The sequence below is a fragment of the Alligator mississippiensis genome, chromosome 6 (assembly GCF_030867095.1).
Source record: "Alligator mississippiensis isolate rAllMis1 chromosome 6, rAllMis1, whole genome shotgun sequence".
NCBI lineage: Eukaryota > Metazoa > Chordata > Crocodylia > Alligatoridae > Alligator > Alligator mississippiensis.
The window spans coordinates 4,002,070-4,016,912 of record NC_081829.1 but is presented as its reverse complement, the minus strand read 5'-3'; the positions used below and the strand labels follow the sequence as shown (position 1 = coordinate 4,016,912).

General features: G+C 42.0%; 1 protein-coding gene across 1 annotated transcript in view; it reads left to right on the top strand.

Moving 5' to 3' along the window:
* CLIC4 (chloride intracellular channel 4) overlaps positions 1-14,843 on the top strand; it is a 57,162-nt gene that overhangs the window by 33,037 nt on the left and 9,282 nt on the right. Inside the window, exons 3-4 of the mRNA XM_006276769.3 lie at positions 6,123-6,248; positions 12,526-12,632. Of these exons, the coding sequence (XP_006276831.1) occupies positions 6,123-6,248; positions 12,526-12,632 (233 nt within the window). The remainder of the gene's footprint in view (positions 1-6,122; positions 6,249-12,525; positions 12,633-14,843) is intronic.

Below are 14,843 nucleotides of genomic sequence, written 5' to 3'. Positions count from 1 at the left end.
AGTGCAGCCTGGCAGCAGGCAGCTGGGGCTAACTTCCTGGAGCGCAGCCCTGACGCTGCCCGTCCCACAGAGTGCAGCCTGGCAGTGGGGGCTTGCTGCCCGAAGCACAGCCCTGGCTCTACCCACCCTGTGGCAAGTGGCTGGGCTAGCCTTCTGGAAAGCAGTCCTGGCCCAGTCTGCCCTGCTCAGGTCTAGGGGCACACACCTGCTCCCATGGTCTCCCAGAGTGGCAGTGAGAGCCACCGGAGGAGCCACCAGAAGAGCAGCTCTTGGACCAGTGGCGGGAGGGTCCGTGGCCACCGCACCACCGCTGCTGCCGCCGCGCGCGCCCCCCCCCGCCCGGCTGGGCAGCTTGTCCCAGCCCCAATCCTTCCCTCACTGTGGGGGCATTGATCTGCCCCCTCCCCACACCACAACAGACTTACCAGCTGGAGGCAGCTGTGTCCAGTGTCGTAAAGTCAAAACCTAGAAATGGTCACAATTTACAAAGGTCATAAGTGCCACTTGTCGTAACTCAAAGATCACCTCATCCCCCTCCCTCTTCTCAGTTTCTCCTCTTTGCTGCAAGCCTTCTGAATCTCTCCAAATTGATCCAGAGGCTTCCAAATCGATTCAGACCTTTTAATGGGTCTCCCAATTAGATTCAGAGATTCGGCCACTGAATCGGGCTGAATCGCCTCCGAATCGAATCGACTACCGAAGCTTTGCACAGCCCTAGTGTCTGTCCCTTGTGGAACCTTCAGGCTAGAAGGCCTTCAGTGTGGACAGGGATCTGAGTATGGGTTTTGTGACTCCTAGTGATTGCATGCTTCTAAAACCAAATGTAGCTTCTGGAAAAGATTACAGGGGAAAAAACTAATAGAAGCATTATGTATTTAGAAGCACCAGAAGAATGGGTCACTTCCACCAGTAGACATGGGAAATATAATTTCAGTAGACGCCTTTTGTATTTCCAGTGACATTTCTGTGCTCCCTTTGTCTGGGTATTGATGGAAAATAGCTGATAAACGTGACCTTTCTTAATTTGGTTGTGGGCCATTTATGGAGGTGTGGGAAAGAACTTAAAGTCCCCCTTTATACTCTGGCCTTGATTTAGGGTGAAAAATGGAAAATTGATTCAGAATTGAGAAATAGCATTGGAGTACACGGGTTTAGTGCTTTCGATGATAAAAGAATGCACCTCCTGTTACCCAAAGCATTACATCCTGGATAAGTGGTTTATCAAATTTGTCTTAAATACTCAGAATAAGTTCACAGAAAAAAACATTTTGCTCTTACCTTATTGAGGTGTGTGTTTGGATTACCCCATTCCAAGCTGGGATGCTGAAGGGCCCAGAAAATAGTGGATTGCTCCAATTTTACTGGAACCCTATTTACATGGAGAATTCTACCAACTTGCCACTGCCTGTGCTGCCGTTTCTCCACATCCCTAACAGTATATTAGGAATGACTTTCAAGAATACAGTACTCAAAACTGTCACTCCAGTTTTTCACAGCAAGAGAACAGACAAGTTAGGTGCTAAAGTGTTTTTTGAATGAATTCATCTTGCTAACTAAGAAACAATGGGTATAGTTGCAAACTGTGCTCCTGATTGGCCATGCAGTTCATTTTCTGCACAACAATCTGCCTTTTTTGAAATGGTCAGTCAGTATTTGGCTTAGAAAGTGAAAGATCTATTGGAGCTCTGATCAATTCTGTATTTGTCTTGCTAGGTCATGGTCTGGTACAAAAGTTCACAAACAAGTTATTTGGGACACGCAGGAAAAACTGAATCTCACTTGATTTACTTTGTATGACTTTTTATTTTCCCTTCTATACTTATGACAAATATAGTACTCTGCTAACAAAAGAATATTTTGTAGTTCTCTAGTCTGCTGTTAGTAACTAGGGGCACCAGTAAAAATATGAACACAGACTAAATTAAATGGGACATACCATCCTTTCAGAAAGACTGGGCATTTCTTGCTTTTGCATACTCCGAGACAGAGGCCCCATTCTTTTCCTGTTCTGCACTGAAGCTGTTACTGAAATTTGACTTGTTCTAATGACTTGGTGCAGGGCTGCTGTGCATAAACCATTTGTTAGGCTTGTAACAACACTTAAGGCAGCTCATGTTCAATATCAGTTTGAGATCCTGTTTGGAAATGTCTTAGAAACTTCAAGCTGCGCTTCCTTTGCTTAACCTTTTAGGATTTTTTTTTATTACAGAATTTTAAAAACAATCAAGAACTGCCTATAGATATAAACCTTCCAAGGTATTTTCTTGTTAGTGCTCCGTGAAGGTTCTTAATTGATTGGCGTAGTGTTTGTGTGAATTTAATTCACCTTTGCATACACCCCTCTCCTTTTCTGTAGTATTTACACTTTTTGTGGTGTGTAATATATTAAAAACATAAAACCTATTAATATATGTTAAAAATACGTATAATAGCAATCTTGCTTGCTCGCGCGCACACACTCTTCAAATTATACTCCCTCTCTTTGGGGGGAGAGGTGGCAGTGGCGGCTGGAAGGAGCAGCTGCTGCTGCCCCTACCTGAGCTGCTTAAAAAGGCATGGGACGGGCCAGGGGCTCTCATCTCTTATGGGGGCTCAGGCCCCACATATTTCAAACCATGTGTGTAGTTATTACCAGCTAGTTAGACAAATTCCTATTCAGTAACGTTGAGCTAAGCTGTAGGCTTCACACTGCCCATCCCTACACATCAGAGCTGCAGTTGTGGTTATTTTTTTAGAAGCTCAGAGACGGATATTTTGAAGTGCCTTTTCAGCTCCTAGAAATAATATACACTCAAGTGACATGTTTGTTGTAGCGTTCCATTAAGCGCTAGTGCTACATGGGCTTTTTCACTCTCTAGACAAGATTGTACTATCAGGTTCTTTTGCTGTACTGTCAAGAATACATGTTTTTTTTCAGCATGTCCATTAGCTCTTGTTTGAATGTTAAAGGAATGATTCAGGCTATATATACCACCTATAACCTTGAAGGACATGCTACGGCTTTCAGAGGAAATCATGGAGGTTTTTGAGGTTATGGCCTGTAGGCTATAAGATGATAGGGGAGAGCTGTTCATTACAGTAGCAATGTAATGCATATGCCTCCTGTCACTAATGTAACTGGGAAAGAAAATGGGCACCAGTCCCAGGTCCCTACTTTATGGGGGTGCCATTATGGCCCCTCCTCTCCTCTCCTGCCCCTTGAGAGGTCTTTACCATGGCAGGCATCACCCAGCCACTTGTGCTGGGCAGGTACAGCCCCATGCCCAATGTTGTATTCAGGTGGGGGTAGGCTTTGCTGTCTGAGACACAGCCCTGCTCTGGGGATTTTGGGGAGGAGAGAATAGGGCACCAAGAGTGACCTCCATGGAGCTCACGCTGCCGCTGTTCCTGAGTTGCTGCAGCTTGAGCCTGTGCTGATACAGCGCAGTAGCAGCTGCTACCCAAGTGAAGAGAGCCCTTGCAGATAAGGCTCGGCTCTGCTCTCCTCTGCGCCCCCAGCACCCCGTGATCAGTAGAATTCCTCTTGCACATCTGCCCTGGGCACCGACAGAGTTTGCTATGCCTCTGTCTCCTGCATTTGGTTCCTTGCTTTGGCTATGGTTGCTAGGATATTAACCTCTCTGTACCTCTTTGTCCTTGATTCTGAAAACAGTCTGGTGGGGGTACATCTCGGGATGTGTTTGGTGTTCCTTAAAACACTCTGAGATCCTTGTGGTAGGCTGACACACATACTGGGCACTGTATGTGTGCTGTTGCTTAATTTTTCATGTTTGAGAGGATGAATTCCAGGTAGCCACCCAGTGGGATTTTTTGGAGAGCCTTTCCTTTTTTTAGTTTGTTGATCTGGTCTATTTCTGAAATGAAACCTTTCCCTTGATTCCCTTCTGGGCAGTCTAGTTGCTTTGTCTGCTTTTGTTTTAAAATTCCTTAGAAAGAACATTTATCTATCCAGTTCATAAAGTTGGAAATGAGCCATGATGGTTTTCTGCAGTTGTGTATGTACAGAACTATATTGAACCTAAATATTATAATACTTTCCTCAAGAGCATTAGACTGGTTAACTATACTTAAACTGGACTTATATGGCTGACTTGGAGCACCAATTATGAAAGAAAAATTGTGCTTAAAATATGAGGGAGAGGACCAAAGTTAGTGATGCGTTGCGGTCAACAAACTACTTGGAAAGTGGAGGTGAATTAATTCTCCACACTTTTACTTCAACATCTGACTTCTACCACAGTTTTGTAAGCTGCCACCAGACTAAAAGTGGTCTTAGTACTCAAGCACCTTTGTATTAACAGTAAGAGCCAAGCTTTTCAGTTTAGTTTTGCATGTACTTCCAGCTGCTTGCAGCTGTTATAGGAATGCTTGTAGCTTCCATGTATGTTATCTTCTGTTGGTCAGCCAAAGTGTAGGAGCTTGTCTTATCAGTATTACTGTTTCCTCTGGTAAGGGGCTCAAGCTGTGGCCATGGGATGAAATCCAGCATGGTTTAATCCTTTAGGAATTTACACTTGATTCAGAGTCCTGCAGGACTAACCAATCTTAGTGTACAGTTACAAATTAACCATGTTTAAAGGTGTTATCCACAAGTAAGTCTGCTTTCACACCACTTGAGTGGTTTGTGTGTGTGTGTGTGTGTGTGTGTGTGTGTATGTATGTATGTATGTATGTATTGCTGCTAGTGTAACTTCTCTTACCTGTGTGGACAGGGCTTGTCTTGGAACCAGACTGTACATTCTACCCCAAGCCACCTATAGCATGGATATAATCCCTGAGAAATCCCTGTTCGTGTTTTGCAGAGAAAGTCTTGACTATAAAGATTCACTGGCTTCATCAGTCTTGTAATAGAAATTAAATCCTGGCGTTGAGGAGTTGATATGTAGAATTGCAATTCCTGTTCTGGTTTGAGTTAAGACGGTCACGGGCACAAAAGTAACAAATTTCATGGGAACTTATAGGAGCAAATTTTGAGGGGAGCTATTTTTAGAAGACTCTTGGGGTTAGTATAGGTAGTAATAAGCTGGCATGCCTTATGTTATCCAGCAATTCAACAATGCCCTTCCTGAACTTCTCAACTTCTGTCCTCTAGCATTGAATGTTCCTTTGTTTCATTGTGTTTAAATGATCAAATGAAATGGCAGATGTGAAAGCACATTTTATAGTGAAATGAATAAATTGCGTAAGATGGAATGAATGCGAGTGGGCGTATACACATGTGAGATTGGCGCATAGCTTTTAGATAGATGAATGTCTGCCGTGTCACACCCTGTCACCACTGGATCAAGACCCAGCTAAACTGAAGGAAAGAAAGCAGCAGCCAAGTGTCTATAAAATAGACTGTTCAGACTGTAATCCTAATCCGGCTGAAGGTGGTTACTGCAGGTAGAAAGCCAGCATTAGTTTTGGTGAAACTAAGCAAACAATTTAGTGCTGTCCTCAACTTTGAATCCAGATATTTATGATTGTATTGTGTTTTTTCCCCTGCCATGAAAAGGACTTTATTTTTCTCAGTACTTGCTAGAAAGCTCACCTTGCAACTGTAAAATAACTATTTTATTGTACTTTCACTTGTTTGACGGGGGGTGGGGCCGTTTGCCACAAAACGGCATGTGTATTACGTGTTTGAGGAGGGGTTTTGTTAGCTCATTTACTTCAGGAGGAACTTGGGTGTGGAGAGGTAGGCGTATTAATAGATGACCTCAGGTTCCATTCAGGTTGCTTCATGTATTGGTGTATGTTGAAGATGAAACCGAAATGGAGGGGAGGAAGGAAATTACTGTCTTAAAGCTCTCAAGTTAACTATGTGATGGTATTCCCAAATCAGAGTTCTAATTAAGATTTAAACCCAAATTTTGAATAACTTTTTTAAAAGATCTAATTTAATACACTTCTAAAAAAACCTAGCAACTCTTCCCTTTTAAAAAAAAAATTGCAAGTAATTGAACTTTTTCTCCTACAGAGATGCTTTCTTGATTCACTGTTGTACTGTAGGTGCCTGATTTAACTCTGGAGGGGCAAAAGTGGTATGCAGAGAGCAGTACCTCTCTGATCAAAGTGATGCCTGTGCCGACCTGCTTCTTTTACAGTGTTGTGTACCATGTTTTTGTATTGCACTTTAGGAAACCAGCAGATCTTCAGAACTTGGCTCCAGGGACGCATCCACCCTTTATTACTTACAATGGTGAAGTGAAAACAGATGTGAACAAGATTGAAGAGTTCCTTGAAGAAGTCTTGAGTCCACCCAAGTAAGTTCTTTCAGGCAAGAATATATTTGCATTTGCAAACTTGGTTATGTAGTAACTAAGGTCTTTCAGAATATCTAACCTCCAACAGTCTCCCCTTCATCCTTGGAAAGTTCTTTGAAAAGATTATGAAGGATCATATTTGTGGGAGTCCAGCAGGAAAAATAATGCAGCAGGGCAACCACTATGGATTCGTAGCAGGTAGATGATGCCTGACCGATCTGGTTTTGTTTTATGACGGGGTCACAAAATGCTTAGACGCAGGAGTAGAGGTGAATGTTGTTTTCTTGGATTTTGACAAGGCCTTCAATGCAATATCTTATCCCAGTCTCATGAATAAATTAAGAGGCTGTGAACATAGATGTTTACACGGTCCGGTGGGTGGCAAATTGGCTTAGTGGTCACACCCAGAGAGTGGTAGCAGACAGGTCGGTATCGACCTGGAAGGATGCGGGTAGTGGGGTCCTGCAGGGTTCGATCCTTGGACCTGTACTCTTCAGTATCTTCATCAGTGACTTGGATGTGGGTGTGGAGTGTACTTGTGTCCAAGTTTGTGGACGATACTAAATTGCGGGGTGAAGTGCACACTCCGGAGGGTAGGGAACAATCGCAGGGAGACCTGGACAGGTTAGAAAAGTGGGCAGTACACAGTAGGATGCAGTACAGCAAGGACAAGTGCAGAGTGCTGCATCTAGGGCGCAAAAATATCCAGCGCACCTACTGGCTGGGAAGTGACCCTCTCAGCAGCACAGAAGCGGAAAGGGATCTTGGAGTCATAGTGGACTCCAAGATGAACATGAGTCATCAGTGTGATGAAATCATCAGCAAAGCTAACTGCACTTTAGCATGCATCAGCAGATGCATGACAAATAGAACCAAAGAGGTGATACTTCCCCTGTTATGTGGCATTGGTCAGACCGCAGTTGGAGTACCGTGTCCAGTTTTGGGCACCGTACTTCCAGAAGGATGTTGATGAACTCAAGAGGGTCCAGAGGAGGGCCACTCGTATGGTTAGGGGCACAAGACAAGCCCTATGAGGAGAGACTGAGAGGCTGAAGAGGTTTAGGTCCCTGCAAGAGAAGGCTGAGAGGTGATCTTGTGGCCATCTACAAATTCATTAGGGGAACGCAGCAAGGGATCAGAGATGCTCTGTTTACCAGGGCGCCTCTTGGGGTAACAAGGAACAATGGTCAGAAACTGACAGAGAGCAGATTTAGGCTAGATATCAGGAAAAACTTCTTCATGGTAAGGGTGGCCAAAATTTGGAATAGGCTTCCAAGGGAGGTGGTGACCCTGGGGGTCTTCAAGGGAAGGCTGGATAGGCATCTGGCTGGGGTCATGTGACCCCAGCACTCTTTCCTGCCTAGGCAGGGGGTCGGACTTGATCTGCTGAGGTCCCTTCTGACCCTAGCATCTATGAATCTATGAACCTCATCTTGGATTTGAGTTGCTCTCAAATAGGAACTAGAAAGCTAAAGTAAGCCTCCTACAGTAGTATATAGCCAACCGCTGATCTTCTGGAATACTGTGCATCTGTTAAGAGGTCCAGTCAGATGCCTGATGACTTTGCTTGTGGCTAACAAGCCCAATTTGAGAGTGACACAGCTTGTTACAAGTTTCATAGATCCATATGCTGCCTCAATGTCTAGCATTCAAGTCGTTTTATTTCAGTTTGGGCAGGATAGATTGGGTTGTTTTCTAGGGTCTTCCTCAAGAAAGGCAAGCAGGCCATCCCTGAATTAGGGCTGCTTGGATGCCTTAGTAGCTTCCTCTGGTTCCTTATTCCCCTTACGGAGTCCTGCAAACATCATACCAAGACCTTCAACACATGTGCCTAGGCAAGAGTATGGAGGAGGAGAGGCTGCCCTAGACATGCCATCCCCACTTCTGACCACCGAGACAGAGTCCAGGCATTCAGTGTCTCGATGGTTGTAACCGCTGCCAGAGAGCAACAGATTGGAGCTGCTGCTGACTGCCCAATGCCTCGGCAAGAATGCATTTCGCTTGGGGTGGTGTACCTTAGCCTTACTTCAACCAAGGACTACCCACAAGGCAGTGAGGGCTAGTGCCCTATACTCGCCTTACTCTGAAAGTTGCAACATCATGGCATTTTATAGAAGCTACCCTACCACCAGTAGTCTCACCACGTTGCTACCAGGCCCTCAGTCAGATGCAGTTTACGGTCCTACCCAGGACCAGCAGCAGGACAGTATTGTGTACTAATAAGGGTTTTTTTCTCCATGCCTGTTTACTGGTATTCAAGTCTTGGCAACATGAACTGAAGTCTTAAATATTTTAGGCAAAAAATATATATATTTTTATGAAATCCATTCAGTTAGGAAGAATGTAGTATGTAAAAACAGATTAGAGATTATTTATAACTGATACCATTATTTATAATTATGTATTTGTGGCTATAGAACTTTCAGTTTTGGTGATTGGGGTCAATGTGCCCAAGCTATATGCCAATAAGAGTTAAACTGTCTGGGGAATGAAAGTGGGTTTATATATCAATGAAGTAATTTTAAGCTAATCTGCTAGTGTTCATCCCAAGATTTGTTTGCAGCAATTCTAAAAGTAAGCTGATGTGGGTTAAAACAATGTATTGACCTCACTTGAAGCATTGGTGGCTTATATATTTTGCATTATGAAGCCATTATGCTTCCTTATTTTCCTGCATGTAAAAATGAATGAATAAATAAATAATGGAACAGTGGGAGAGGGGAAATCGTTGCATACATTAAGAATCAATGACATGTGGAAGTTGGCAGTAGCTGGCTGTTCCAAAATATCATGTGTGTTCACGCACGCCCAATAATATGCCCCTGTTGCAGATGTACTGTCTCTGAGGCTGTGATTGAGCCTTAAAACTATGGAGATTGTAGAAAGACACAGAAACTGCCTGAATTTGAGATCATCTAGTGCAAGAGCAGAAAATGGTGTCAGGTGTCAGGTATCCTACAAGCTCCTGACTTTCTCCTCTCTCTGGCAGGCTGTCAGTGCTCAGACATGCTTAGTCTCTGGCTAGCTGAGCTGTTTCTCTTATGAGGAAGTGTTTCTAGATATTACCATTTTTTCTTCCTTTGTTAGTGGACTTCGGATCAATGACCATTTACCTTCTAGGACAAGTAGCTTTGTTACATGTTTGTGGGGGGGGGTTTTAATCTTTCCCTTAAACAAGCAAGAGAAATAGAGCAAAGCAAATAGCACATGCTTGACTACAGTTACACTTTATTGTGTGTGGAGCCCAATTCTCCACTCATTGAGCACTGCATTGCAGTGATAAAAAGGCAGCTTTCTGCTGTACTCTCCCTATGCTGTTACAAGCACAATATGCTTGATTTATAGGCTCACTCCAAAAAACATGAGGAGAAATGATAATATTTTTCTTTCGTCAATGGAGTAGTTTGAGGTTTAGAAGTAGGACTACACAGAACTGGACAAATAGAAAATGTATTAAGACAGATGCATACTCTGTTGTCCAGGAGATCTAGTCTCACTGCTTTTCTCTCCTTCCGAAACAAGCCTTTAAAGATTGTTTGAACTAACGATTTTTTAAATATTCTTCAGGGTGGAAAATGCTTTGATAGTGTAGGAGTATAAGAGTTATTTTATTTTATGTAAGCAAAAGTCAGAAAGTTAAGGCTATGAAAAATATTTCTTTAATCTGAAAGCTATTACTTCAAATATGTTGGTCTACCTTAAACTGTTCTTTGAATAGAAAAGAGCCCTTGTCTTAGGCCATCTGAACACAAAGGCCCAACAGAATTGATCAGTTATCAGTTACTCTAGGCGAGTAAAGCCCTCTTATTGATTGGAAAGCAAGACTGTTATTTAAAATAAATGGTTGGATTTCATTGTAAACCTTCCCTGAGCCTTGTCTCTGTAATACTATAAGAGCTTTATTTACTTAACGTTCACATTTCAAGTTGTTACATGGAATATTACAGAAGATCAGCTAGTTAAAGATGTCTGTCAAACCATGGCCTGCCAGCTGAGTTGTTCAAAATCCAGATTACATTTCTAGAAGCGAGTCATTTGTTTGTAGGGGGTTAAATCAAAAACTCTGCCGTGACACCTTCAAGCTTTGAGGTATGTGACACATGATCTGGGCTGAGCTTCTGGCAATTAAATTGAGGCTCAGTCAATTAAAGTTGCATACTGTGAAGGGACAGACATAGAAAATCTGAAGCATTTTTAATGTTCGTGTAGTCTAGCAGGTAGCAGAAAAGTTTTATATAGAATATGAATACATCTGTGGGGTTTTTGTTTTTTATGTGATTTGTTTTGGGGGCTGGGGTGGAAATTGAAAGCACAATCCTTCAATCTAGTCAGCATATAGGAAGTAAGGACTTCCTAAGGATGAAAACTGAAGTGTTCAAACATCCAATTCAGTCTTGATTTTCAATTTTTTTTAAATTTTCTCAACCAGAGATTGGTGTGCTCCTGACACTGTCTTAACTTCATTCCTTTCTGGAATACACAAGATTTAAACTAGTACCATCTGAAAGAAGACCATAATATTCCTGACTTAAGTGGCCTGCTGCTGCTTGTTTTTTGGGGAAAAATTTCAGAGAATTGCAGTGATCGTTGTTTTTCTTTTGCTTGTGGATATCTCTTTCTTTTGGTAACCTATGAAATTTAATTTAATTTATTTTATTGCCTTAAGTATATCTCGCTGTACTCAACAGAATATTCTATAGCAAGGGCTCTGTCTGAAATTGTGGGCATCTCTATACCTACAGAGAGAATGGAAGTGGTGGCATAAGGTGCATAGTATTGTGTTGACTTCTCCTGAATTTTATAGTTATAGTTGTATAACTGCTGAAGGTGCACATAAGTAAAGGGAGCACAGGAAGGAACACAGCCCAGTTTGTGGAGATAGTTTTATGTAAAATATGAACTTCTACCTGCAGGCATCAGATTTACTGTTAAAAATACTCTAGCAAAATTGGGGCAACTAACTGGTCTACCCTAGAAACAAGCACAAGTTCACTTGTCGCTGACTAGACAAGAATATGCACTGCTCTTAGTTGAGCTATAGACATACCAATTATATTTGATCCATTAATCCAGTTTACATAGTGATAAGAAGCTTTTAAAAACATTCTTGCTTCACAAAAAGAGCAGTAGGTTATGGAAATATCATTAAAGGGTGTTTTTTGTTTTCTTTTGCTGCAAATTAACTTATTTGTAAAGTTTAACTTGAAATTTCAGTCTCCTAATCTTCAAGAATTTGTAAGTAAAATACTGAATCCATTGAGTATGTAACTACAATGCATAGCCAATCCAGAACTTCTAGCTGTGCCCTTAAATCCCAATGTAACTGAATACTCATATTGTGCTGTTAAGTGTTTTTTATTTCATGTCCTTGAGCAGGATTTGGCGGTCCTCTGGTAATTCTTATCGCAGCAATAAGCACCGAAGTGCTACAGAATTCCAGAGATCCTGGCTCATGTTGTATATAGCTCAGACGCATTGAGATAAGCTAAAGGACATTTTAGGCACACTTATGTTAACTGTAATTTTGTTTTTAAATTCCTTGCACATATTTCTGGTATCTTCTTAGGTTGTTGGAAGTGATTTAAAAAAAAAAATACATTGCTTCAATCCTGATACCATTCAGTCTCCACAGATCATTAAGCTGTACCACGAGTACAAAACAAGTCCGTTTCACTTTTGGCCGTTCTTATTTTCTGGCTCTTGTGGTCTGCAGTGTCATCGGTGTTTAAATTGGTGATTCTCAACCAGTGTGCCACAGGATTCACAAGATCAACCCAGAGACTTCAAAAAGAAATCCAGAATGTCAAACTTTCTGCCACGCTGTGGGCTTGCCGTGTTCTTTGCAACAAGAATTGCTCTCATGTTTCCTTGCTCAAGAAACAAGTGAAAGCTTAAGGGCTCACAGTTTCTGAGGGCTGTCTTGAATCTAACATGGTTGAGAACCACTAGTTTGAATTGGTGTGGTCTACTGGTGTGTTTCAAGAAACCCAGGTTTTAAGGAGGGTTTTGGAAACCTAAACTTTTGGGCCTAAACTACTTGACATTTGTCACTCAGAGCCAAACGGTGTACCTAGTGACTTCTGACTGCTTTCAGAATTGATTGCTAATGAAAAATGCATGATTATAATATGCAACTAAGAGAGATAGCTTGTGTAGGATTTCTAAGACTTCTTGTTTTGTGGCATTAATGATAATGAGTGGACTGCCAGTTGCATTTGTGTTGCTGTAGGCTTATCATGATAAAACTTGTCCATAAACCAAACTGTTTTCTGATTAGGTACTTAAAGCTTTCACCAAAACACCCAGAATCAAACACTGCAGGAATGGACATCTTTGCCAAATTTTCTGCATTTATCAAGAATTCCAGACCAGAAACTAATGAAGGTAGGATACTTTGGTCCTGTAATCTCTAGTATTTTGATATTTCACTGAATGTTGGGGGTACAGCAATAGCAGTTTTTGCTTGTTCACTCCTACTTTTACTGTGTGTGTTCAATTTATTTGCAGAGTAATTGTTTCTACAAGGCAAAACCAGGTATGCTACAGTTTTTGTGTACAGGCAACATCACTGATGCCTACAAGTGACTTCCTTAATCTTGATCTGATTTTGCTTTATGAAGGCAGGAGATGCCCAGATCACATAAGGCAGGCATATTAAAGCTATACAGAGGCACTGTTTTAGGCAGACAAAAGTGCTGACAATGCAGCTATTAAAGCTGGGGATGCAAGAGAGGATAGTACTTTGACTTGCTTCCTTTTCCTTCTTGGGAGCAGGCAATATCAACTGTGCTTTGGACCAATTTCATAGCTCTGCTGAATGGGAGTTTGCTACATGTCCTTCATGTGTTACAGTTGATATTATTAATGGCGCTGGGTTACTAATTATAGGTGCGTTAAGGGTTGTAAAACAGAAGGGAGTTTGTAACAGCAGGCTGTGACTTAAATGGTTTTAATAAAATTTCCCTTCTAGACATCAGAGAGCTTTTTGTGTTTTGGGTCAGTGAATTCCCACCCAGTACTTCTCAGTCAGTCTTGAGAGAGCCAGAGCAGGCGGGCTGTCCAGTGAAGTGTTGTAAATGCCCATCTCGGGGTTGTTAAAGGTATGTGGCCCCCGGTCTTCCCCTTGCCCACATGGCCTCACTGAGGTCAAGTCTAGGCTGCAGGCTTGTCATGTGTGGTAGCAGAGCCCTCAGACCCTGCGGTGCTCCATGCAGCTTGCTTCCAGTTCTGCAAACATTGCAGCGATGTGGTGTGTTTGGGACTTTGGACAGGTAATCAATACTAGTGATCATCTTTTTTTAACCCATCCTTGGCCCCATGCAGGCACAGCTATGCTGCTCCCAGTTCAGGAGGTAGCTCCCACAGAAAGCAGTGTAGCGTATCTGAGGGTACCCTGGTTAGGTAAAATCAGTTTATGGTCTAGCTGTGTCCTGTGACATGCTGTGAATTGGCTCACGTACAATACCGCGTTTTCATTTTCTGCAGTAAGTTAGAGTTTTGGTAAGCTGATCCCCTCCTTCTTTAAGATGTTTGAGAAAGTCCTTCCTTTGTAGACATGCTTATGCTGATATGTTCTGCACACTTAAATGAAGTGCCCCCCTGACCATCTACTTCTGGCTTTCTTCTTTGGGAGTTGATCCTCTACATTTTTGGAGGTGCAGAGTAATTGTATCTGACTTTGTCCAGAGTTGTTAATTCTCAGCACTTCTGAAAACTCAGTGTAAGGTATGTGCATCTGAGGACAGATTTAAAAAATAAATAAAAACAGTATAGTGTGCGCTTAAAAAATCATGAAAAACTGACCTGAACAGCATTACTAACTCCTATCGAGGAATGCAGATGCAAAGTGATTTGCTGTGAAAGTGCTGCTAAGTACTTCTGTATAAAAACTCGATTTTAATTTAACTTTCTGGGGAACTATGCTCGTCCTGTGAGTTAAATTAGTCCTGTGAATGACCAGTGACTTGGAGCTTTGTGCAGTCTCCAAGTGTCTGAGTGGTCTCAGACTCTGAATTTGCCTGCCATCCTTTCCCCACCCACCACTTTGGCACGCTTCTAGTTCTAACTTGTGCATCTGGAAACCAGGTAGCACTTTAAGACTTAGAGGAATAGACTGTTCCTTATGCAAAGGATTTGAATTAACTTTTTTTACTCTATTTTTCAGACATTTGTAAGTACACAGCCCTTGTCTGTTTGGTTTATATAGATATAGATTTTGCTGCTACTTGTCTCAGCCTTTTGTTTCTCTGAGAAGCATTTTCCCTGGAACTAGGTCTAATGTAATCTACTGCCTGGCAAATACAGGCATCTGCCATCTATATTGGTACCTTGCCTTACAAAGATCAAGCATGTCCTTTAAAATGTACAGGTAACCACTTCCAGCTCAAGACTTGTAAAACTAGCTTGCATTCTCTGCAGTTGAAGCAAAGTTTAACATCTTTCTTTTGGCAAAGACTGCAGACGTGCCCTCTAGCTGTAAAGGACAAGTAAAAAGAATAAAAATGCAAATACCAGTTTCAAATGAGCAAGGCTTTAGGCTAGCTAAATACTTGCTCACACTCTAATGCTTTATATGCTATTACATTAACAAGCAGA